The sequence below is a fragment of the Eleginops maclovinus genome, chromosome 20 (assembly GCF_036324505.1).
Source record: "Eleginops maclovinus isolate JMC-PN-2008 ecotype Puerto Natales chromosome 20, JC_Emac_rtc_rv5, whole genome shotgun sequence".
Taxonomy (NCBI): Eukaryota; Metazoa; Chordata; class Actinopteri; order Perciformes; family Eleginopidae; genus Eleginops; species Eleginops maclovinus.
In genome coordinates this window covers 22,591,686-22,619,318 of record NC_086368.1, presented here as the reverse complement: position 1 = coordinate 22,619,318, position 27,633 = coordinate 22,591,686, and the positions used below count along the sequence as shown (strand labels likewise).

General features: G+C 42.3%; 1 protein-coding gene across 1 annotated transcript in view; it reads right to left on the bottom strand.

Moving 5' to 3' along the window:
• Nucleotides 1-27,633, bottom strand: part of celf4 (CUGBP, Elav-like family member 4) — a 77,290-nt gene that overhangs the window by 18,777 nt on the left and 30,880 nt on the right. The window contains exon 3 of the mRNA XM_063911660.1: nt 1,115-1,163. Coding sequence (XP_063767730.1) covers nt 1,115-1,163 — 49 coding nt within the window. The remainder of the gene's footprint in view (nt 1-1,114; nt 1,164-27,633) is intronic.

The following is a 27,633-nucleotide window of genomic DNA, read 5'->3' as shown; positions in this document are numbered from 1 at the left end:
CGGTACCACGAGAGGATCTTAGTGTTTCTACCATTGCAATTAAAATGTAACACCCTGACAGACGATGAAGCTTTGCCTTCATGCCTGAGAAAAACATCCAAGGGATAGGGGAACAGAAATGAAAGATGCAGATATAGTCTTGAAAAAATAGTATGAGGAGAAGTGGGCTGAGGACGTACATCCAGAGAAAGATAGACCCAAATAACAGACAGAGGTATAGACGGCCTGCATTGGCCTCACTTTGCTTCCTCACGCTTGGTGCTCGCCTCTGTTCCCTCCTGCTCCATCAATCATACTCACAGCACAACCAAACTAAATAGAAGAGGATGTCACACAATCTTTCTTCCTTTCCTTACATTTTTTTTTCCTATAGAGGCCAACACCTCTCTCTCAGCCCTTTTCTCTCTGCTTATCAACCTTCAGCTCCTTGCATGCTCGATTTCCTCTTTTTTTCCCCACTCTTTTCTCCCTCCGTCTTTCTTACGACTGAAGAATCGCTCTGGTGCCAATTATATTAACAACTGCAAAGTTTGAAAGACTCCAGCCAAAAACGGTCAAACTGCATCAATCTTCCCTTGTATAGTCCATTGATTGATGTCAGCAGCAGGTCACTACACGTCTAGACTTAGAAAAGGCGCTTTAAGTCGTCTTAGCTGTCAATACAGTACAGACACACAAATTACAAGACATCCACTTCCATTCACGCGGATCCGTCAATTAAATCTGCACTTCATTTGGCTGATAGGAACTTGTGACGCGAGTCAAATAGGACAGCGTTATTAAAAGTGTTTGACAGAAAGAAGTGACCTGTTTTTCCCCTCGAGCTTGACATGACATAGATGTTTCCGTGTCTGTAAATGCATAATGCATGCATCAGTAGATATGATGAAACTCTAAGAAAGGCGCTGAAAGGGGCAGCGCCAGCCAGCAGGAACACTGTTTGCATGATGTGTTTTAAATATAGGAAGGTCCGGCCAGGCCTCGCTGTCAGCTGAGGTACACGGCATCGTCTCAGGGGACGGATAATGGTGAGGCTGATTCGCGGGGGCAGCCTGTTTGTAGGGCTGAAACAAAGGAAAAGGGAAAAGGGAATATAAAGAAGTGCAGACATTACCTCCTCGACTCTCGCTGTCTGCTGGCTTCACCTGGATTGGTCTGTTCATCTGTGACAGAGAAAGAAAAAGTGAGAATTAGCATTATGTACTCATGTAACAGCGCACGCTTTACCCCCTCCCCCTAAAGAAAAGTTTTCACTCAACCAAATTGCGGGTAAAGTGTATTGAAAATCTCCAAAGCTGAAGCACTTATAGCCATTGGGGGAATAGCTGGTTGGGAATATGGGTTGGAAATATTATTTGATGTGAGATGAAAGGAGAGAGAAGGGTTGGAACGGGGGATAGGCAGAGGGATGAAGGGAACGATAGAAAGAGGGATGGAGGGAGGATGGTGGAGAGGTAACTCCGGGTCAGCAGAGTGACTGTGAATGCTCTCTATGGATGCTTCTGGATGCTCGTGTGCATTCAGGATGTGGTCTGTGCGGACTATTCAGACATATTGAGGTGGATGCATACACACGTACAGCAAAATCAACCTTTACACACGGATTAAACGTAGGGTGTAAGCTTCACTATAAAATGCCTCTGCACAACCCTCTAAGACTCCCACACACACACACACACACACACACACACACACACACACACACACACACACACACACACATAAACACACACACACACACACACACACACACACACACACACACACACACACACACACACACACACACACACACAGTCCCCCAGTGAGACCTTTCCACAGTGTGTCCGCCGAGGCCCTCCTTTCATTTCACTCCTGCCTGTCAAACCTTCCCTCTCCGCCTCACCACCCTGCTAAACGCTCGCCGCCAATCAATTTTTAATAATGCCAATCGCCACGCTGCCAGGAGGGATAGAAGGATGGAGGGGGGAGGAAAGGGGAGGAGAGGAGAGGGGAAAGCTGAGGATGAAAGGGGCGGAGGGAAAGGTCAAGGTTCTGTGTGATGCAGCATCAGTGTTTTGCTAAATGTCATTAAATCTTTTCCTCAGACTTTGCTGATACAGTCATCATCTTAATGAATCCTGGGGCTTTCAGATGATTCACCAAAGGCGAAAACCTTTGAGCGAGAGGACACAGTGTCAGGACGCAAACACAATTAACGCTCGGACCTTCACCCTTTCCCCTGCGCTTTTCTGCCACTGATATTAAATCACATCATTCTCCATAACACTTATTTAAAACGGAGTTACCCATTCCTTCCTCTCCCTCGTCTCCTCCCTCTGCCAAGAGAGAACCCTGCTAATGTCTTTAATGTGCTGCGATGCATTATTTATCAGACTGGCTGTTGATATGGAAAAAAGGACGAGAGGGGATAAAGGAATTGGGGAATGGAAAAAAAGGGAGTTAAAATGAGTAAAAGAAAGTGAAAGAGAGAAAAGAGGGATGTGAATAAAAAACAAGCTGGGTAGGAAAGTAGGAGGGATGAAACAAAACAGGGCGAGAAAGAAGAGAAACTAATGAAAAATGGTAAAAAAAAAAAGGAGGAAAAAGTAGAGGGGGGGTGGGGGTTGAAAGGGAAAGAAATGTGGTGATAAAAAAGGAAGCTGGGGGAGGAATGAGGAAAAGAGGTCATAGTGGGAGATGAGGACATAGATCAGAGTGTGGGACAAGGTCAGCCCAGTGCTCCCATGGGTCCTATAAGCCTGCATACATATGAGCGCTTTTACTGTGACCCATACGAATGGTCTGGCCTCAATCTGACCTAATTGTGTTCCAACTCCACTGGTTTTATATGCAAGCAGCGGTTTTAACCCGCACAGTATGACGCCACTGACCCTCTGAGGTTAGGTTTAATATATCCTGGTGTTAAATTCACTCTGCACTGAAATTTATGGGATTTTTTTCTCCAACTTACTTTATGCTTTACCTTTAAGAACAAAGTAAGAACCTCGTAAAAATATTTCCATTAAAGTCTCTCTTTAAGTCAGACGAAAACTGAAAAACCAATTAAACCCAAGAGAATTTTATGTTATTGACACCGTCCCTTTGCTCGTGATGTTATGTCTGAGCCATATGAAGAAATTAAAATGTCCCAATTTTCTTGACCAAATAACTTTATATTGATAGTTGTTGAGTGGCTTTCACTAAATATTTACACAATGAACGTTTTGATAAATAATCATCAGAAGTGAGTTGAAAATAACTAAGTGGGTAAAGTTAATTGGTAAAACAGCCGGATTAGTTTAGAAAATGAGTGAATTGCAGGGGTGTTTCTGGGAAAATATAGCACGAGGGCGCTGATCTTGTAGCCACTGTATATAAATGCCTGTATACAAGATGGCGCCAGCGTAAACAGTAAAGGGACAACGGAGCTCCGTAAAGACGAAGCTCCGTAAAGACGAAGCCTTCTATGACGATTTTGGGAGTCATTTTACAGTTTTTTGACAAACAGAAATATTGTTTTCTGGCATAACTTTAACATTTTACGGGGAAAGTCTGCATGTTGGTATGAGAGCGCACTCCGAAAGTAAGAGGGCGCAGCGCCCCTGTTAACTGGTTTAGAGAAAACCCTGAATTGACTTCAGGAATACAAAACTTGCGACAGTATAATATTCTAAATATACACAATATGTATTCCCATCCTGTATGGATATATCGATAGCCCTACTGGACAAAACACACCTTTAAAACCCATGGCTCATGACAGTAATCTTACTGATGTAACTGTTAAAGGAGGGCTAACTTAAAGTATAAAAAATGGATATGACGAACATTAAAGACCCGCCAATGTCATACCAATACCCTCCCAATTTTCAGACCTGACGCCCCCCTTAATAATTTCCAGCGCATCTCTTCATTTGTCATTGAGCTGCGGGAACGTCCTCTCACACCTTTTTAGACACAGTTCAAAAATAATGTTAAGTGGTTAAACCATTATTTTCGTTTGTCACTGAAAGCTGAGTGGAGTTTCATGGGCTCTCTATCAGTGGTTTCCATTATCCAGAGCCCATAAACTGTTTCAAGGTCAGTTTTATCATCCTGCTCATAATGGGGTGAGTTAGCACCAGCCCACTGGACAACTGATCCCAAAACAGTTGTTAAAACCAGACGCTGACTTGCACGGATCGCTCCCCTAGGATGTATGTGGTGGTGTCAGCCAAAGCCAGATGGCATCATTGAGCAGCAGAAGCAACGCAATACTCAAACAATACATGGAGCTCTCTTCAGCTTAGTGGCAGTACGATAAAAAAATCTACGTTTACAGAAAAAGATGTCGACGTGTAGATTTATAAACACATGTACGCACGCTCACATGCAGAAGTGGGTGGTCTTACATGACTGGACATTCAGGCTTATACTACACACACGCTTGGCTCGTGCACACATGCAAAATCACAAACAGGTCTATGCATCCAAGCACGCATGGAAACATACAACAGGATACAAATAAGAGCGCACACACACACACCCACCCACATATACACCCACCCACACACACTATGTAAATGTGTAAATGTATCCTTGTGAGGCAGCATGTTCTGTAAATTGGCTCATCTCTCAGCATGCACACCTAATACCTCGCATGTAGTGAGCCTTTTTCTTCTCAGCCTATTCATCCTTGCATATGCCCCACACACACACACACACACACACACACACACACACACACACACACACACACACACACACACACACACACACACACACACACACACACACACACACACACACACACACACACACACACACACACACACACACACACACACACACACACACACACACACACGCTTAAGCTCCATTGTTGCTGAAAGTCCACCTCAGCAGCCTCGCGTTAGAGTGGCCTTGGCGTACCACATGATCGACAGTTCAAAAAGAAACTGCTGCTTCACAAATGCACGGTCACACGCACTCCCACACACACACATCGCCCTGCTACATTCCTCTGTTGATTATGTAAGTCAATGACAGCGCTCTGCCTCAGTGCTGCCATAGATTCCCTGCTAACTAGAAGCTGAGGGAATACATGGTCTGCATGCAGCCAGTGCTGTACCAAACTGGTGAGTCATTCTTCTGAATCAGTGTAGTACGGCCTCGATGTCTAGCGAGGCCTAAACGATTAGCTGGAAACAGTGGGGGATTGTACTTTTCTATATTAGATTCTGCCTTGAAAGGGGACAAAATTGAAGTCCTTGATCTGAGTTTTGCTGCTTACTGTATTGATTCTGCTGCGTGCGAAGCCACAGAAATGAAGTTACAAAAACACGGTTACGACGACAACTCTATGAGATTTCTACCCACTGAATTTCTGTATTGCACATGTTATGTCAGATGCACTTCAAATACAGTTTATTACAAGTTGCTCAAGACCGGTGCCAGCATCTGAAAAACCACACATTCCACCTAATACATGCAGCCGCAGCAATCCACAACACTTGCAGGGACACAGTCCCTCACACTCCCGTCTGTGAAGAAGAATATTGAAAGTATGCTTTACGGAACTCGGGAGAGGGAGGTAGGATTTTCTCATTTTCACCCTCGTCTGGCAGATGTGTTTTTGAGAGAGAGAGAGAAAGAGAGAGAGAGAGAGTGAGAGGAAGAGAGAGTGGAGCAGTGCAGGCCAGGTCATTTCATTATCACAGTGAGAAAGCACTCCATGAAACTCTCCCAGGGAAGCAAAGAAGGCTGCCTTCATAATATTCCTCTCCTACTATTCTGAAAACTTGCTCTATTTTACATTCTGCAGCTGAAGGAGCTTTTCTTTTTCTTTTGCCTCATTCTGTTCCTGTCCCCTTTGAATTAGGGTGTTTTTGTTCGTCTTTTTGGTAAATTCTTAGTGTTCTGTATATCAAAGGGAGTATCTAAAAAGGCAGCAGCTGCAGATTTTGGGATTCTCTGCAGGAGCAATATCACAGGGTCTAAGTGTAACCAAACGCCGGGGCTCACGCTGTCAAATGAACCACTGGCACTCGACCTGGCCCCGCTTTCCAAAATATCTCATCATGTACAACACTCATCTTGGGATGGAAACATGCCAATGGAAACATTAGCTGAACAAATATGGTTATAATACTGAGATGCTTTTGGGAAACTATACACAGGGGGGAAAAAAAAACCCTTGTTGGAGAGATAAGCTGAACATCTAGAAACATTTAACAGGCATGTAATAGATTTTACCAGTGGTCAGAAAGAGGACAACCTATTTTAAAAGTATTGATTTTACATTAATTCACAGAAGCATTCAGTCCCATGGTGGAATAACCCCCTGTTTCCATCAAAGCTCCTACAGTACATGTAAAAAATTCATTTTATGGACTTTCGCAACCTCTTGAGGTACAAAAGTATTTTACAACATCTGTAGAAAAAGGGCAGCTTACACTCTTCCACAGCCATTACCCCTGCACACTGCACAGTGCCGTAATGTGACTAATGGAACGGGGATTTGCTTGTGCGAGGAGGAACCATATTTTTCCCCTGGCACAATATGTTCATCAGGAGCAGAATTCAGGTCAGTCAGTCAAATGCTATCATCTCATGCATCAGCCACTCAACGAACAGAGCTAGAGAAGCAGCTATTGTTGCATATAGTTTCATGTTTGGAGAATTTACTAAATGTACCCAGTGTTAACAACATGCCAGCTCATGTCCTAGTCTGTGCTGCTGAATTCAGTGGTGCTGAATAGGACATGAAGTGCAGTCAAAAAGATATTTCTCCAACCTAAGGAGAAAGAAATATGAATATCTGTAACTTGAGTAAAAAAAGCAAAATTGCAATGCACTCAAATGTGATTTTAGTAAAAGGTACCAAAGTTTATGCATTAGAAATGAATTCAAGTAATTAAAAAGGTCATATTTTTCCCTTTTTAGAATAATTCACATTGTATTATTGGAGAAAGATTACTGATGTCTACATTATATGTCTACAAATAATATTTTTGTATGGTGCTATTATAGTTTATTATTTCAACAATCAGTAATAACGATTCATCTTTCTTCAAACTTCATTAAATATTTACTGCATTTGTAGCAGCAACACTCTCTGTATTGTTGCATTTTTTTGACTTTTTACTGGACATTTGTCAAAAGCAGCACCTATGTCATTATCACCACATGCAAACCACAGCTATTACATGTGTAATACCCAGAATGCAGTGTGATGTCACTGACATTAGGGTGAGTTTAAATCAGAGTTAATGAGGGCTGGAGAGTTGAAAGCTTGGATTTCTATCAGGTTTAACGTCAACACATCTCAGTGAGTATTTTGCCTCTTTGCCTCCCTGCAGCTCTTCATCCTGTCATGTGGCCAGACAGCAAACCTCTCTTTTGATGTTCAAGTGAAACATATTGCAAAGAGATCAATGTCTGTGTGTGAGGGTAAAAGGACTATAAAGCAAAACATCCCAATTTCTTTTCCTTTTGTTGCATTCTCCTCTGCTGCTATCCCTTCTCATCTTTACAGACAAACAGAGTCGGGCGCTCTGTATCACGTCAGATCGAGGATGAGAAGAGAATTTTCTGACAACGGGAAAGCCTGGCCCCGCAGTTGTTTGGGCTGGGATTGAGTGGCATGCTGCAGTCAGAGTACAGGCGCAAAAATAAATATAAGAAAGAAAACAACAACAATCCAGATGAATTATAAATCGGCACATTGTGTGCTTTCTGCAGCTGCTAGTAGAACAACAACGTGGCTGCAGAGTGCAATATGGCAAATGAAACATTCGCTCTCATTTATCAATATTTCGTTATTATGTTTAAATTGTTGCAACATGATATAGTGCTGCACCAAAACTTGAATGTACTGCTTACTGGGACACAGTACAGATGAATGGGCTAAAAAAAATGGTAAGATATCACAGCTGAAGCTGTCCGTTAATACTCATTACTACTTACATCAAGGCAATTATCTTTAACGAAAACATTTTTCAAAGGTTAGAGTTAAACATGCAAATGAGGTATCATCTTTTTAGATGTTTGCAAACCCCGTGTTGATGAAATATCTTCTTCATATTAATGTCAAAGGTTTTTAAAGAGAGGATTTTGATCATCTCTCTTTATCATGAAATACTATCAGCAGACATTCAAATTACATTTTGACCTGTTTTTAGGATGAAAATATTCCATAAATCAGGCTATGAATGATATATGAACAAGCCATTGTAAAAAGAAATAGATATAATTGAAGTTTGGTGTAAGAATTGCTGCTAAAGTGGAGATTTCTGGATCACAGTATGAGAAATAAACGGCCTTTTCGTGAAACTCCATACATTTTGCTACATGGGAATGGAGTAAAACATTTAACTCTAATAAATATTCTCCACAATTACAGAAATGTTACTTTTACATATTCAAATGCAGCATTCTCTTATGCTAGGTGAACTAGTTAGCAAAACAACACCTTGATGCTTGTAATCTCCTTTCACCTCCTACAAATGATATTCCAAAGCATTCTAATAACGCTGTGATCCCCGTTGGAGAGAGTGAGTGAATGAAAATGCAGTCACCATCGGCCTGTTTCTATATGCTGCTGCTCGCTTTGTGGTGCTGGCGTCCCAGTAGTGTCTATAGCGAGATCACTACATCTCCACGAAGGCAGATGAAAGGGAAACACACAGGGATCACAGAAGGAGGCAAACCTCCCTGTCCAACCCTCTGATCATCGCAGATTTCTTCATCAACATGGCTTTAACGGGGAACATGAAAACAGAGAGGGGTAGAAACAAAGGACACACACTCACACACACATATCCAAATCTGATTCATCCAAGAAAGTGGAAGATCGCTCCTGACCTTGGGCACGGTGTTACTCTCTTTTGCTCCCCGATAACGTTCTCTGGCAACTAGCTCTGCAAATACTTTCTTCAGCTTTGTGAGGACCTGTTGTCAGAAAGCTAGTTACAAAACACAGACATTTTTTGTAAAAGCTGCGAGTTATCACCTCCCCCCGGTCCCTCCTCCACTAATTTTCTCTTTGCCTGCAGATGGATGACAACAGCAATGCTTTTCTCACATCCATTGTTTGATCCATTTCACACCAGCCCACCTCTTCTTTATCTCCTCCTGTTTTTCTCCTTCTTTCACTGGCAAGCAGCCTGAACGCTGGCAGTAGTGGGACGGCTTTCGAAGCAGTTTTGAATGAGAGGTTCAAATGCAAATGTCCTCGCTTTGTTTTCTTTTCTATTCTTGTGCCACATCTTATTATTTTCCCTCGTTCTTATTCCTCCTCCTCTTCTGCGTTGACGAGCAGAGTAAATGAGTGCGAAAACTATTTTTTCCTCAGTGAGTTAATCCATAAAACAGTGTTTCCCCCCCAGTTTCCCCTCCATATTTTCAGCCCTCTACCTGGATAAGAATCAATGTGCAATGAGAGCAGACAGGATTTGCGCTTCTTGCGAACACTTTAATAGGAATCGACAGTTGAGAATTCTGTTGTCACACCGTAACTGGATAGAAAAAGCACATCGTCTGCACCCCCAAATGATTTTTACCCTGTCAAAACCTGTTATAGCTTCACACCTGCGCTAGACATAAACCTTTCTATACCTTCACACACTCAAATGACACACACACACACACACACACACACACACACACACACACACACACACACACACACACACACACACACACACACACACACACACACACATATGCAGAAAAGATGCAAAGTATTCAATTTTCAGATATTTTTGTGAGCACGGATTGATTATCACACCACAGCTTGATCCATCACAAGAAGAGGCATTGCTAAGGGAGGACACTGACGCTGTGAGAAACAAACACACGCGCACAAACAACCCCTTTGTGAAAGTTACATAATTAGACGTACAGCACCTTGGCAATCAACAACTCTGGTGTTGCCATGGGGACTATAGCTTTGACTATAAAAAGAAAGGATCTATACGTGGAGGCGGTTGAGGGCGGAGGTGCGGAGCGAGGCAGCGAGAGAAGGAAAGACAGGGAGAATGAAAAAGTGTGAGAAAATTGGTGCGAGAGAAGGGAAGGTGTCGCTGAGGGGCCGAGCAGCTCAGCTCGCAGTTTATGTGCAAGCGTGAGTCTGAACCTGCACGCGTGTGATTAGAAGTGTTCAAAGCCTCACTGTGTGTGTGCCAAGTGTGCTCCTGTGTAGGGAGAAAAAAAATGACAAGGACAAAATGTGATAGAGCTGGTTAGTAAGTGAGAGGAAGAGAGAGAAAAAAGCTAACTAGAGAAAGTGTAGAGGACGATTTTCAGCCTCTTTCTCCCCCCCCCTCTAAGCTTACTGCATTGCCCGGGCTTTGCAGCATATAGTGAAGATTAGGCCAGACGAGAAAGCCATAAATTCTACTTTTCTCTTTCCAGAGGTGAACATAAATCATGGCTGGTACTGGCGTGCCATCACTGGGTTTTTGCTTTTCACTTATCTAATGAATAAAAAAAAAAGGAGAGAAAAATATAAGCTTAAAAGCTGTCACACTCTGAGCCAGGCAGACTGCTCTCACTTCCAACCCTGCACAACTTTTGTCCTCATCTCCAGCCATCACTAAGGTACAGAGATGATGAGTGGGCTTCCCATAATTGGGAGTATTCATGAGCTGCATATTGCTGGACTGTGTGTGTGTGTGTGTTTGTGTGTGTGAGTATGGGAAGAGAGTGAGAGCTGACTTGAAAGGCCTGTGCATATGAGAGATACCTTACAGCATATGCAAATGTAAATATAGACACAAATAGCAGCACGGGCAAACACACCATGAATACACTAACCGAGTAAAAGCAACCCCCGTCTTATGTTCAAATGCGCACATGAACGCCCACATGTTTCTTGCACACGAGCGTGCACGCACACAGACACACTCGTATTTCTGTCTCATAAGGGTGAGGGGTGAGGAGATGGTGTTGTAATGAGCTGTCAATCACACAAGCCTGCAGTTGTATTGGAAAGAAGGCAGAGAGAGATACACCGATGAAAAATAAATGTGTATGTAGAAAGAGAAGATAAAAACAGAGTCACTAAGAAACTCCATAATGAAAATGTCCACACTTAGATGGACAAATTTAAAAACACTATCAACGCTGTTCGGTATTGATCTCCAGAGAGGATACATCTTAAAATGCCTGGCTGCGTCTCTTAATGTGCGGAAGGGAAGTTAAGAAAACACCCTTTAGACCACTGTTACTATTTTGTCACAAAGCAATCATAAAATGGTGATTTTTATGTGGAATTAAAGTAGAATCTATGAGCCAAATCTTTCTTTTAATGCTCATTCAGTTGTCTGCCAACAGTATAGGAAAGCTATGTTAATAAAGACTACTCAATCCTGAGTTTGGCTGTGTTCAAAAAACGTAGAGGTGAGAGCAGGAAGGGGTAGAAGAGAGATTTAAAGGAATATTTTAACGTTTAGCAACAACTTGAGGTTTAAGGGGGCATTATAAAGTCACTGTGAGGTTGACAGGCACCACTGCTTTGACATGTTTAGTTCTACACACTTTTGTATGGATTAACCAACACGATATAACATGTTAATCACCTTCAGAAAGACAGGCGAACTTCTGCCCTGTTTCCAGTCTTTACGCTGACTTAAGCTAACACCTTCGCTCTATATCCGTTGATTTACCGGGCAGATATCTGGTGGAATTCACAGCAGGAGTATTTTTAGACCTTGTTGTTCCCTTGCTTTAACCTGCTGCAGCTCTCTGTTTTCTAACCAGGTGTTGGCTATGCTATACAGTTGTGTTGACTGCCAACCCAAAAAAAGGGGATGTTTCCTGCTGTTCAGATGGTTCTGTGTGGGTGGAGCTTTTTACTACCAAAAAACCGTAGTATGGATTAATCATGCATTTTATTATTTCCTTATAAAAACATCTACACAAACCTAAACCAAATAAAACAGCAGAATAAATATCATACAACATATACGTATATACCATATTCCCACCACCAATGCGTGCCCCTGTGATTGTGCACCCATATAGGTTACATACAAGATTAAATAACAGAAAATATAAAAATAACCAAGTAAGACCAATAAATGAATGAACAAAACATTCTATATAAATTAAGTATAGGTTGTCAGGAGACAGTATTTGTATTTGTATACACACTTTAACCCAGACAGATAGCACCTCTCTGAAGGCTGCAACTTTCTGTCATTTAGACACTAGTAATATGCATGTTGTCACAAATTAAAATTGAATACACCACTCCAGTAGGTTGGTGTGGATTTGTTGCTCAGGTATAGGTGCCAAATTAAAATACAATTCTGGATGACCCTGCAGAGACCGACAACACAGCGCCTCATGGAAGTGAACGTGGGGACTGGATTTTTTCAGTCAATGCTATTGTCGCTCTGAACATGGCCTAAGAGTGACGTATTCCCGGTGGAGAGAAAGGCTAGAAGGGAGTAAAGGAAGAGTAAGAGGGATGCAAATAGAACCAAAGAGTTATAGGGAGAGGGAGTAATGTGCAGTAAAGGTACTTTCCAACTAAAACCCTGCAAGGTCTTTCATGAAATACATAACCCTTATCCTCCTGCTGCCTCTGAACTCTGCTCTGAAATGATAGGAGGGTAGAGGAAGATCCAGACAGATGAGAGATCAGATCAGCTCTTCTCTCTCACGCACACGCACGCGCACGCGCACGCGCACGCACACACACACACACACACACACACACACACACACACACACACACACACACACACACACACACACACACACACTCTAGCCTGCGTATTTCCATCAAAAATAATCACAAATTCCACACTCCATGGCTGATTAAATATAGAGAAGGCAGGAAGAGGGAAAGAGATGAGAGTCAGGAGCAGAGGAACAGAGCAGATCGAGTGAGAAGAGAGGAGTAAGAGTGGAGGAGGAGTAAGAAGGAAGTGATACAGTGGAATCTGCGTGCTAGGCTCCGCCAAAGAAACAACAGGGAGTTTTTCAGTAAGACGGCTCTATTGGCTCCCAGCGAGAGCCCAGGTGGGCGATGTGAATGTTCTCTCACTCCCACACACTCAGGAGTCAAAAATATGCTCATGCACGAGATCGAGTACTCACACAGTATACACATACGCACTGATGTTTGCATGGACAGTAGGGGCTTGCCTGCACTCACACACATAGGGAATGCACACACACAATGTCTACAGGAAAACACACTCAGCAAAGAAAGGAAGATCTTGTGTTTGTCGATGGTTCAAGGCCAAAGGGTCAAAACGACATCTCGTCTTTGTCTTTTATTTCCCTTATTCATCTCTTTTCAAAATTGTACTTTCAGCTATTCAATGAGCTGTGTACAGAAATAATGAATGTTCACATACAATAAAAAGCAAAAGGAAAATAAAAATGAAGAATTGTTGGAATGTGCAGCACTGGAAAAATAAATTGGTTACAATGAAACGTTCATTTTCTTTATCCTTTGTTACTTTTATACTTTCTTAATTTAGATGGGCTTAATTTGTCAGCCCCCCCTCCGTTTCTTTCGTCCTGGAAAACTGAGGGTTTAGTTAAGGATAAGAAGAAGAGAGTCGATAAAGTGCAAGGGAGCTTTAAGAAGCAGCTCCAGGTTCGTTCCTGGGGGAAGTGGGAAAAGGGGAGGAGAGGGGAATGCGATTTCATTATTAATGGAGGAAAAGTTCCTTCAAATTGAACCTGTAAAGTATCTCCAGCTGCCTTTCCTCTCAAACAGAGGGAGGCTGAGACAAGAAGAGGAGGGGAACATGTCTGAATAAAGAAGCAAAGCAAGAAAATGGCAAAAGATTTTGAATTATTTTTTGTTTTTTTTATCGTGGTTTATTTTATTACCACTGTTAAGGAGTTGCGTTTTTGGATAGGCAAAATAATTTAACATCTTAAAAGCCAGATTAAAACTCTAACAGGAGAAAAAGACACCACCATTCAACAAAGAGTTTGCTAACATTAACCAACACTATCTACTGGTCATGATAAACAAAGTGAGGCTTTAATGGCAAAACCTCGTTTGCACCAAAAGGAGAATATGATATTTCATTGCAAAGGATTTAAGCGTTTCATTATAGGAGAGTCAATTATATTATATAGTCTCTTTAAAAAAGGACATAGTGTCACTTTCAAATGTTCTTATGTGGCACTGTCCCTCATCACTGAGTTAAATGAACTTCTCCCCCACTGCACCGAGTTTTTTTTTTTGTTTTTAGAGGAGCTTCTGCTCACATGCCATGCTCCCTTGGTATTAATTTGAGTCCTATGCTTTGATGTACTTTTGGCAGGAATGGTGCCAAAACACAGCAATTTTTCATATTTATCTCATCTTGTGAAACAGACCCCCTTTACATCTGGCACTAAATGACTCCAATGAACTTGGATTCCGTCCAAACTGAGCTTACCCACATTAAAGTGCATGTGTAAATGCACCCAAGATACACTGGAGGAGTTGATCGAACCATCTCTGGAATTGATTTTGCCACAACGATGCTTCAGTCTTAATCCTATACTGATTTACTTCAAATTCAGCTACATATTGTAGAAAAAATATTTAGACCTTCAGCAGCTCACATTACTGGTAAGATAAGTAAATGCTTGTCACCCGAGTCATAAAAAATGCATGCATAATTACAACTTTGCACATATAAAAATAGTTTTTGGAGAAAGAAAGATGCTATGCTGGAAATGGATGCTTGCGCTAACTGAGTTTGCGGGCAGACCTCGCAGATGACTGAGGTGCAGAACAATATCTCTTTATAAAGAACCCATAGGATGCTTTGGTTGTAAGTGCTGAAATCAAGAGTTACATCTCCCGCATCTTAGGGGACCACTTCCAATTGTCAGACCTCCACCTTTAACATCCAACCACTCTGAAAACTTCCCCCGGGATATCCCATATGTCAGGGTTAGTGTTATAGTTGTATGAGCTAAAGTTAAAGTGCTTATGCAACTCTGCGGTGGAGCGGCCTTTATTTTCATTACCTGTCAGGATCAGTATTATGTCATTCTTATGACAGCGCTAGCCGATATGTCAGCCTCTTTAGGCTGAGTGCATCCATCTGTGTTACTATATATCGGACTGTAATATCTTGCTGGCTGTTGGCCAACTGTATCCTGGTCTGCTACTGTATCTATCCAGCTCTCTCCTCTACTCTCACCGCTCCCACGGACCTAAAATTATTGGATGTAGTGATAGGAAAGCTGATGCTTCGGCCAACTTTTTTTATCCTTTAAAATCCATGAAGAGAACTGACCATTTGTACACCTACAGGAATTTCTCTGAGGACCAGAATCCAAATCTATAACTAAATGTGCACGTTTGTACTTGCAAAGTCATTTAGCTAGAAGAAATCTATATAAGTGAACACTCTTATGGGGGAGTGCCTGGGAATGCCGAAGCAGAGTGACTGATTTCAGGCAATAGTTTCTCCCCTGCAGAGTTAAGAGGGCCCACTGGCCCCTGGGAACAGCCTGTCACAACTAGAGAAACTCCTGCTGGGGCCACTCTGTTGAGGTTTTCAGCCTACTCCCAGGGGGTCCCCACCACCACTTACCCGTTGAAACAAAAATCAATGGCTTAATGATCCAAAACAGGAAATAGAATGAGAAAAAAGAAAGTCCCTAAAACAACAAAATGTCTTTTGGCAAGGGACAATCTGTCCTGGGCCTTCATTTGTTTGTTTGTGTGTGTGTGTGTGTGTGTTGAAAGAAATTTGCTGGGATTGTAAGTGAGTGTATATTTGTGTGTGTGTGTGTGTGTGTGTGTGTGTGTGTGTGTGTGTGTGTGTGTGTGTGTGTGTGTGTATGTGTGTGTGAGTACATGCACGCGCAGCTTTGAGAGAGTGAGCTTACCCTAGCTTAGTGGCGCAAAACATATTGATTTATTGATTGCCTGTTTCACCCCCTCGCCATCTCTCTCGCTCGCTCCCTCCCTCTCTCTCTCTCTGCCTGTTATAGAGGCTCCAGGGACTCGAGGCTGCAGCAGTGACTGAAAAAGCGACGGGAGGTATGGAGGAGAGAGAGTCAGAGAGGGAGGGGGGGTGCCCCATCGGAGAGTTGATCCAGCAGCCTTTTAACCAAGGCCCCTACATCATTCAGATTTATGAACTAAGGTCACGACCAAATCAAAACCTTGACCTATCTGCGACGATGCCGATTTATAAGCACCTTGTAGAGGGGAGTGGTGGGGACTTGGCAGCAGCTAGTATTCTTCCCCTTGGCCCTGGCTTCCCTGTGGAGAGAGCTGGATCACGGCTAGAGGAGAGGCTGGCTGGCTGTAATTTGTGATTAGCAGACAGCTTGTGCTTTATGATATACTGCAGCCGGCTGGTGCAACTTGCAGTTCAAAAGAATGTCACTGTCCCGGGATATATACAGTAAGGCTTTCTGTCCCACTAAAGCAGTGCCTGCTGGAAGAGGTCAAGTTCTAACCATGTATAGTTTTCAAGATCTGCTACGTAGCATTGGCTAAAGCTAGCAGAAAACCCTACCAAGCTGAGTAGAGAAACCGTATAGACACTGCCACAGTATCACTGGTGCGTAACGACACTTATAATGGGGGCTTATCTGCAAATGCTTAAGATGGGAAAATGGCATCAAGTGCACCGTGCAGCAAACAGAAACATGTGTCACCATCGATTTGTCCCCCCTCCAGTTGCTTACGACTCGTGGGATATGCTTATGACAAGCATCCCCGTGTTAGCGCAATGTCCCTTTCCTAAACCTAGTCTCTCCATAAATTATGGACAGGATGAAATACGAGTCCCCATTCGACAGCCCTTCATTTCCCGCTCCCAGGGAGACCCAGCACAAAGAAACATTTGCTGCTTTTTTTTAATGTTTCACTCTGAACATGAACGAGGAATGCAAGGAAATAAAGCAAAGTGAATAGCCTCGCAGATGTGAAGAAACAGTGTTATAATAAACGAGATATCTACTGGAAAAGAAAGTGCAAAGTCACACAGAGAGAGAAGAGGAAGTCGACGGCAGGTTTTTCCATTTCCCACACACACCAGTTGCCTCCTGATTGTCAAGACGACTTCTTATCCCAGGGCCGGTGCTGGTCTGCTCTCCCTGGAGGCTGCTAGGAAATCAGGTAGGGGGAGGGCCACAGGGACCGGGGCTGTTCTATTCTTAAATACACAGCATCGGGCAAATGCAATTACAAACCCGAGGAGGACCAGAGTCTAATCCAATAAAGCCGAGGTGGTCCATGTGGTGAAAGCCAGCTACTCGCCCAAGATGGCACGCCCAGGCACAGAGTGCCAAGGCCCCCTGTGGCACTGACTGACCCCCTGCTACGGGAAGTGCTAGAGGAGACTTAATGTACGACTGTTATGCAGCGCAACACAAGAACAGTCATTTTATCTTTAATATAAACCCACAGACTGGAAAATATCCTTAGTGATCTCGGGGGAATGACTTCACAATATACCGTATAATTCTCCTACGCGTTATCATTTTTCATTGAATAAACACATCGTATAACATATAAAACCTTAAAATAGGAAGACATTGTATTATTTCACGATATTTTGGAGTTTTTTGGCTCTACAATAATCCAAATAACACTGAATGTATGAATAGACTTTTATTTCTGTTTTTTTATATTATTTATTATTATTATATGTTATTCAGGTTCCGTGAATTTTACAACAGATCCCTGCAGTACTGTGTTTCCCTGAGACGGTTAAACAAAACAAAATGTGTCTACTCAGAGGGGTTTAAGAGTGCGATTGAGTTTTGGACGTCAGCTCGTCAACCCCAGCCAACTCACTCAGATTACAAATGAGAGGATCTGATGATGTCGACTGCGGCCAAATTCCTCTAATTAAAATCACAATGGCTGAAAACACTGCAACACTGGGGTGTCTTTGCTAAGGGACGCCCACTTTGCCCTTATTAAAGGAAACCTGGAGAGAAAGGTTAATAGCACTGAGCTCTATACAAGTACATGTGTAATCCTATTATGTATAGAGAATAATAGACATGTGGGACAATGGCACACACACACACACACGTTACATACGTGCTACGACCCTGCTTCTCTCACCTTGTAATACCTTTTTGTCACACCTCAAAAACGGCAGATTTACATTTCCTCTGCTTTAAGTAAGTGTGCAGGAGATTTATGTCCTTCCCATCGCTCGATAAAATCAAAGATCTGGGTGTACTCCCTCCTGGAGAAACACAACTTTTCTGCAATTTCTCATCCGAGCTACAGCAGTTCAGTGCACGCCGACTGCACTGTCAAGTGACAGAATGAAAATTAATCATGATATATAAATCATTAAGTGGGGGTGACGTCTAATTTAGAGTTATTTACCTTCAGTGCAACATCCAGAAGGGGAGATAATCGCTTTACTGAAAGAATAACTATTATTAATGAAACTGGAATATATATTTTTCTAATATTACAATTACTAACCCCTCAACTTTGAAATTTTTCTGAATGCAATAATACAATTCCTGGATAATATAATGTAACAAAGAGAAGCTTCTGATTATTACAAACTATGAAGTGCAAAAGGGAACATAATAAACAGCCTTAACCTCACTCTCCCTTTTCTCTCTCACACAAGCTATTTATTTCAGCGTTATCTAGTTTGCCCACAAAGGATCTCAGCGTTCATGTGAAACAGTTAATTCTGGCGAGTACTAAAGTTGAACTTTCTGTCAACTTTGTGTCGAGTTAAAAGAGTAAATGCCAATTAGAAATCCCCATTCTGGACTGACTGTAAAACGACGCATGGGTCCAGATGTGTTCAAGCTTTTGTGCCTTTTTACAAAGTGCCTGGAGACATGCATGTTATTTATCAAACAAGCTCACTGGCCTGGAAGAAGGGGTTGCCTTTAATGGGACACTCACCTTGCAGTGAAACCGTTTTTTTGCATATGAACTTAGGACATGTGTACACGTGTGGCTGTGCACATGTGGGCACAATCTATGACACATCAGTCCTGTGTTGTCGGTCATGTTTACCTTTCTCCAGATGTCTCAAAATAGAGACTATAGAGGTGCAGGTCCAGATTTAAAGAACACGTCTTTCTCGGCTGTCTCTTCAGAATTATATATGGTGCAGAAAACATGCTCTTCCTGTTTGTAATTTAGCCCTGCCCAAACACAAATCTTATTCTACTGTATTTTATGAGAAATGGACACAGTTTCTGAACCTTTTACGACCACAAGCCAATCTATTTTAATGATGCAGTAAGGCTGAGGTTCGGAGGGTTTTTGTTTAGAAGTCTCTGGTTTGCAGATGCGCACATTTTTATTTTGTTGGTAGCTGTAAATACATGACATGGGGTCTGAATAAACGAGAAGACACATTTCATTAGCAGCTGGATTTGAGAGGAAAGTTAATTTCCCTCCATTTGGATAAGATTTCTTAGAAAGCAAATCCCTGTTGCTCAAAACATCACTCTGAATCACAGGGGTCAAATGGAGTGGAGCTTCTCAGAGTAAAACACGTTGTGCACAACGTGTTGCGTCTATAGAGGATTGACAAGAGCTGAATGTTATTTTATTTGCCATCAATATGAGAGTTATTTGAATCAGGGAATTATAATGAAGAGTACAAAAACTGCATAGGCTAGAGCTAAGGGACAGAAAGGAGGAAATCACTCAGGGAAGAGAGCAGAGAGAAAGGTGCACAGAGAGCTCAGGCTGACATGAGATGATACATGCATGTTAATAACAGAGAAATAAAGGGAGAAAGGGAAGCAGAGGAGAAGAGGAACACTCTTCTTTCCCCCAGATAGAAAGACGCATTACAAGACACAACTGAGTTATGCTTTGAAAACATGTTGACATATAATATTTTAAATCTGACATTTCTTTTCTGTTATGGTCCCTTAATGACAAATTAAAGTGAATCAAAGGAGGCTGCAAACTCCAAAAGGCCTGACGATAGGGATTTTTTAAGGTCTCCCATCTTAAGATGTGTTTACACCTAGAAAATACAATTCTCAAGCATTTCCTTATTCTTACTAAAGAGGATGGAAAAAAAAGTAATCGGAGCCAATCTGCACACTGGAGGCCAAGCAGCCAAAGAGCTCCCATCATGTGGGCCAGATGAATCTGCTCTCTTGGAACCTTGCCTGGACAAACAAGAGAGTAAGCTTGTAAGGTCTGTGCATCAACACACCTGACACCAGCCAGGACTCTGCTCTGTAACACATGTAGGCTTTGGCAAGGCGCATCAAAATTTAGCATAATGTGATATTGAAAATGTCCTACTTTTCTGTACACATTGAGTTACAGAATCTAACTGAAAAGTGGCTAGACCATGTGTGACGTCACAAACCTGGCTTTCTCTTTTGCATAAAGCACAAATGTGGCCCTACTGTTCATGGATCTCACAGAAACGTATCATTACTTCCTAAATATTTCTACATCCAACGCTAAGGAACATGGGACATAAAGCACACAAACTATTTGTTTAACTCTTGACATGTTGCAAGTAACACTGTAGTAACATGGCTACTGAATACTTTGACTAAGACTGACTCCCAGTTGTCCATCTCTTTATACACACACGTCTTTAGTGTTCCTCTTACCTTCTCACCTGTCCTCCCCTGCTCCTTTGTTCCTCTCCTCCTGTGCTCTTTCCCTCCCCTGTTGGCTCCCCCTCTCCCCTCCACCTCTTCCCTCTGCTAATGAGCAGGGTAATTACGGTTGGCCCAGGCCAAAGGGAGAGGGGGAGGTGGAGGAGGAGAGGACAGAAAAGGAGAGGAAGAGGAGGAAAGAAGGAGGAGATCCTGCCTAGTCTAGCCTGGTGCTCCAGATAGCATTAGTTTTCTCCTCTCCTCTCCCTCTCTCTCTCTCTGACACATAGCCCTACGCTTAATTAAACATGCCTCAGAGGGACGCATAGAGCAAGAGAGAGAGAGAGAGAGAGCGACACAGAGTGGAGAGAGAAACGAGAGAGAGAGGGGGGAGACATTGAGTTCATGTTGACAAAGAGTTAGAGGGAGAGACAGGGAAAAGTGAGGGTGATGCAAATGCAGCAAGAGAGGCAGATAAGAAGCTAGTGATGGAGTGTGAGAGAGGGGGGAGATGGTGAGAGGAAGGAAAAAAGGTGGGGAGATATGGCAAGGAGGCTTGAAGGGTGGGTGGTAAGTGAGCCAGAGCGCGAGAGAGAGAAGGAGGGAGATAGAAGGAGGAGCTGGAGGGGGTTCAGAGTGAGGTAAAGGAGCTGAAGATGAGGACATCTTCACTGGAAAGAGGTCTGATGGAGCCAAAAAGGAATTAAAGACTGAAGAGCGAGGGGAATGGGATTACTATATGAAAATAATAGCAAACAGGCTCCCATGAGACGGTGGAGTACCTGCTACAGAAAAACCAAAGTAGGGAAAATGGCGGCTGGAAACAATATATCTGCATCTTTATTTTGCAACAGCAGCTGAGAAAAAAAAAATCTAAAGCCAAGCCAGTACCATGAAAGCAATTCATATTACAGCCCATGTTCTAACAGACAAATAACATCTGATCGGGGATGTAAAATTACTGTTTGTCTCAATGGATTTGGTTCAGTGGTACATCGCTTGACTTCCTGTCTTTTGCTCCAAACTGCATCTACTGACTATGCAAGTTCCTCATATAACCACACTTTAAAACATCCAAATTAACCCCATAAGAGCCACCAGAGGCCAGGATTGCAGCAAGTGTGAATATAAATCGTTCTACGTATATGATAATATACTGGTGAGTCTGGCACATTGGGTAGGTGGAGCAAATCCCAAAGAATTGCTGAAAAACATTTGGAGGCAAAGAAAATGAAACAAATAACTTTCAGCAACCAACAAAAACCATTATGCTTTATTGAAGAAAGCATTAGATTTTTTAAAATTGAGTAAAAAATCAACCAATTTTTTGATACAATAAGACTTTGGGGCAAGTTGCCAAAATGTGTTCATAATTCTAAATCCTTTCCATCCACAGGAGGATATTTACATTTCAGCAAACTACTAGACTACAGCTTTATCTTTAAGAAAATAGCCCAAACTACCTTTCATTTAAACAATAAGGGACAATATGCTGCTGATCCATCCCAATTAGTGAGCTTTGCTGTTGTGAATAATAAACTAGGCTAATAACGGCACAATTATGAATGTGTAATCACATTACGGGGACATGGAGACTGGTTTCAACCTGGTAATGATGACATGCAATTAGAGTGCAATTCTTATCTCCAGGATCATATCAATAATTCATCAGCACTCGCATTTTGTGTTGCAAAAAGATGACACCCAATGATTAATAAGTAGATGCATGTGTGTCTAGCTGGCCTCAAAACACTGAAGGTTTGATGCCACATAATTGGACATAATGGATGTGAAAATTAGGAAAATTGGAGTTGTTTATGCCTACTAACTGACGTAACTGACACACATGGAGTCAAAGAAAAGAAGAATCAGAAAATGTATCCTTTCGAGTCAGAAATTAAAATATGTGTAAAAGTCAGATAATAATTATTTATCTCTTTACAGAAAACAGGCTCTATCATATCATGTTCACAGACCAAATGTATAAGGGTAACGGAGGAGAAGATGCATGAAATGGTCGCACTCAGCTAGATCGCCAGTTGTGACCGCATGCAGCCATATACTCTGTCAGCATCCATTTAAAGAGATTTATTTATCATTTTTACACTCCCAAGGCCATGTTATGTAAGTTTATCTTCTAAAACCAACCGCAGAAGATGAGTCAAGTTCTGTCGTTTGTGGGGGAAAATGATTTTGCTAAGGCCAGAGGTATATAAAAAAAACCAATCAAAGAGGAGTTCATTTCCTTCCACATGTAAAAATACATTGTGTCAGTACAGCTTACACAGGGAAATGAAAAGTAATTCCCCAAAGTTTAATTAAAACGCCGGAGCATTGTCATCAAGAGTCAACTGCCAGTCTCAACATCTGGGCCCTGTTGAAAGCTCTGTGGCTTGTACACAGCGGCAGATTTTCTCGCCTCATTGGTGAAAGAGAAGCAGGGCAAACGAAAAAGAACTAGCACTTCCACAAAACAGGAAGGAGTGAAGGCCTGGAGAATGAGAGAGCGAGCAGCTGGAGACAGACTAACAGGGTCTGCGTTATTCACCGCAATTGACTCTCGAGTGCATCGTACCTTTAAACTTTAATGAATACAGCCCTTGAGTCATGATGTAATGAGATTAAGAAGAGAAAAAATAACAAATCTTTTTGAGCGAGATGGGGAGACAGTTGAGGGGTAGAGCAGCAAAGAAAGAAAATGCTGTGTCATTATTGTTGACTCAGCACTCATTGAGTAAACACACCAGAATCGCACTGTGCTCACACTGTCCAGTATATGCACATATCTAGCAATAACTCACAGTTAAATTACTATTGATTCACCAGAACGACTGCCTGCACACGACAAAAAGGATTCATATATAAAAGTTCTGCCAGAAAGAACAACATCTTGGTGGCACAAAGCAGCACAACACACAGACCTCCATCCATCAGGTGTGACTGATTATGATAAGAAGAATAAGAGGAGGATAGTCAATTAAGAAAACATAATCGGTTCTGTTTCCCGTTTGCTTACCAAGCACATTTAAGCAGAGTTAGCCATGAAGAAAACACATCTAAAGATAAATGTCACCCATTCTACTTTAATGTAGCTCATTGATAGGGTAGCAGGAGGCTGGAAACACACAGTAGTTACTGTTTTAAACTGCGTCCAGATAACAGACAGCATTTTATTACAGCCCATCCCATGTGTGTGTTTTCGTCTAGTGAGATATTGCACACTGTAAAAGAACAACTAGTTAGCATGAGCAGAAGCAGTAAGCAATGCCGGGTGGATAAAGAACAGAGCGGCATCTGCAGAAGCCCCGCACTTAAAGTATAGGAAAGCATTATTCGCTCAGAGGGAGGCGAAGAGCAAGCTGTCTCTGAGTCTAAAGAAGTCAACATCAGCATTGCCTTTCCAAGATGATGAAAGAATTAAGATGGTGACTAAGTGATGCAGATATTTCCCCCATGGACTGTCTGAACTGTCATTTATAAGCCGCAGTCCACATTGACTTATATTATTATTTTGGACACGTGCCTGGATTGAGTTGCAGTTATTTAGATGTATTGCAAAGTGCTAATGTACAGCAGGTCCAGTGAAACCAAGCAGCAGATGCCTTCGGTATAGTATGAGGAAACCGTAGCATGTCTGCAGCAATAATGTCATGATATAGTTATCACAAGGTCTTGTTTGATGTGTTAATGCATGGTGTTACTGTGTCTCTGTGGACATGGTTGCTCGCACACACATTCTTAAATTCTGCCTTTTGCCTGGTGTTTTCCTCGCTAGTGTCAGTAGTTCATTTCATGTTAGCTTGCCTGAGCTTCAGGGAGCTGCTGTCAGTGCGCTCAGAGTACTGGTGACACACTTTTAAAGCTATCACTGGAAAAGGCAGTGCAAGGACACAAAAGCGATGAAGGGGTCTCCAAAATCAATAAAAAGATAAACAGGAATCTCGCAGATTAGAATTTAAAAAGAGTCTGAGGTGAAGAAGCAGACATTTTAATTATTAGTGTGCAGAGAGAGCTACTCAGGCACCCATTAAAAGGAGAAAATATACACTACGTAGCTTACCACTAAGTGCTTCTGCAGGAGTCATGTCGAACTTTTAAGTCCTTTACTGCCCAGGAAGATCTGTTACTGTTACGGTAAATGAATTATTGGTTGGACTGGATCCTTGCCAAAGACAACCTTGCTGTGGAACACGATTGTTAATTAGGTCTCGATGTGCTTTAGGGCTAACAAAACCGCATGAGCAACTCATCTCCAACATGCAGCTGAGAACACAGCGACACTACTGCCTTATCTCCGCTTCCTTGAGTAACTTTACAGGCGCAAACCTCTTCACTTACTACCTCTACATGCTTTGCCCTTTAGCATTAAAAGCAGCTAATGCTTGCATCAGTTTAACCATCGCTCACAAAATGCTAATATTCAGTTTCGCAGCCGGTGGGGAATTCATTTGTCTGTTTAATTTCACAGGTGCCCTTAACGTACCGAACAACAACAGGCGCCGGTCGTGAACAAGCGGCACCATCTGTGTGCAGGGAGTGCCAATGGCCCCAAAGTCTTCACTCTTTGCCGCCAAGCTCTAAGACTCCATTAGGAAGCCAGAGTCCATGCATCTCTGGCCATCATTTATTTGGCAAAGGCAATTAAAAAGGCTTCCCCACCCAAAGACAGCATGTGCGGTAGAAGAAGCACCTCCTCTCTTAATCACTGGTCGTAATTAGTTCCTGTGAGCGGTATCATTAGGTATCAGCGCTGGCGCAGTTGTCATAGCTAGCGCACGTCTTGGATGACAAAAGGAGATGGGAGAAAAAAGAGAATCATCGCTGTAACAGAGGATTGGGGCGAGCTAGATTCCTGTCTAAAAAGAGTTACAAGGTTGTCCCACGAGGGGCATAATCCATCAAAGTGATTTTTCTTCTCCCTCTTTCTCCCACCCCCCCTATTCTCAGCCCCCCTGTCTTCTTTGCAACGTAATCATTTTCCTCTCACGGGGTGTGACATTCATAAAGGATGCTGGTGCCGCGTCTTGCCAAAGTTTTGGATGAGTTTTTAGAGGTGTACTTACAGTGTGGGATTGCCAGAGGTGAGTTACAATGCTCCTCAGCAGACTTACCCTTCTATCTGTCCTTCTTTCTTAGTTCCTTTTGCCCTGTGCCTCTACTTTCCATAATCTTTTCTTGGACACCATTTATCAGCTATCTCTAAAATAAAGTAGCCCTTGGCTGCACTGACTTTAGAAGGCCTTTTGTCTGTTCCTCCAGCATGATCAAAGCCACTGATCTTTTGAAGTTAGGACAAACAGGATCATGAACTGCGCTAAACAGCTAGATTGAATGTCGAATGAAATAACTGCAGGCGCACCTTTTGACAACTAACCCGAACGATCTTCAAGACGGCCCTGTAGAGTTGACCTCACTGTTGTTGAATCTCTCTTTGAGCCAGCCTGCATACTATACTAGTTGTTCAAAAAGGGCAAATAATATTTTAAGTGAAATAGAAGTTGTGTGTGTGCTAGAGTTTATTGGATACAGATTTAGTTTCTTGGTAGATTTCTGGCGGGAACGCAGCTGTTCAGTCCCTTAAACACCTTTGGTTTCCAGCAAAATGTCCTTTATTTGAAGTTCCTAGGGAGCCTCTGGAAAGGTTGTTTACTCGCAGACTTCACAAATAAGCCATCAAGCTGCCTGAACATACCAACTTTATTATCACACAAACCTTGTGACTCAGTCTGGCCGCCGCTCTTTTCCCCCCTCTGCAGATTCCTATTTAAATAATGACGCTGCAAAATGTTGCTCTGTTGACGCTCGAGTGCGGCGCATGTCACAGCACTTTGTCAAATATGTAGACAGAGTTAAAACACACACGCGCTGTGAAAAAGAGGTATGGGAAGGGGAGTGGAAAACAAACATCATCTGACAAGTTTGTGGCACATTTGGTTCAGACAGTGTGATTCCCTGTGGATCTAAGAGAGAGGTAGCGAGGAGAGGAGGTGTGGGAGCTGAGGGCAGAGAGAGAGAGACAAACAGACAGAGTGAACTCAAGTCAGAACAATTGTTCTTCCATGTGGAAAGGTGACAAAAGAAGAGTGTGAAAGGGCTCACCAGAGGGAGGGGTTTATGGAAGAGAAGGATAGAGAGAGGAGAGACGGATATAAAAGGAAAACATAGAGGCTGTGAGAGAGTGAGTAGGATGTCAAGATTTCAGATGATTGTACAGTTGTAGCTGTGTGAAATACCTTAGCTCGCTTTAGTAAAGACCAAGCTCCAATTTTTTCAGGTCTGTGTTCACACGCATGTTATATGTGTGCAGAGAGAGTGATTGGTCTCATCTTAACGGAAACACCCTGTAAGGAAATAGGCACCAAACTAATGGCTTTAGAAGTCTGAGTTCAGTCCGAATCAACCAATCCTCTGATTTGAATGTTGGTTTCTTGTCAGTGTACTTGCAATCTGCAATGCAACTAGAAAGTGCCTCCATTATAGCTTAGCAAGGAAAAACAGTCCTACGTCTTTCTATTTAGGGACTTTAATTGTAGAGAAGGATGACGTGATTTGGCTAACTACGACTGTCGATGCCGCCTCAAAAACTTTCGAAATTAAGTTGAGTTAAGTTCAGTTCTTTAAGATTTTTCCTTTCAATATTTCCTCATCTCTGCAAGTTTTTATGAATTTGAAATGAAATTCTTGGATGAGACCAAATCTGCCACTTGGGTTGATGTTTCTATTTGAAACACCGGACTCAATTTGCTGCTTACCCGATCCTTTGCATTTCCCTCATAAGCAATACAGTTGCCTCTGAAAGTTGCTTTACGCTCTGTGTTTTATATTCATAGTGCAATCTTGTAAGAATTGTATGGTCACTATATGGACAGTATGAAGAGCAGGAAGGATTAGGGTTAGGGTTGGGACTTTAACCCAGGTTCCTTTGTCTTGCTAAGTTAACAACAACTCGATTGGCTTAACCTTAAGGTGGACCAGATGTTCTCATCTCATCTGATTTGTTAAAAGTCATTGGGCTGAATTATTATTTTCTGTTAACGGTTAAACGGTTTGTTATTAACACGCCTAATGACAAATGTATTCTATAAATGGTATACTTGAAAATAATCTCAA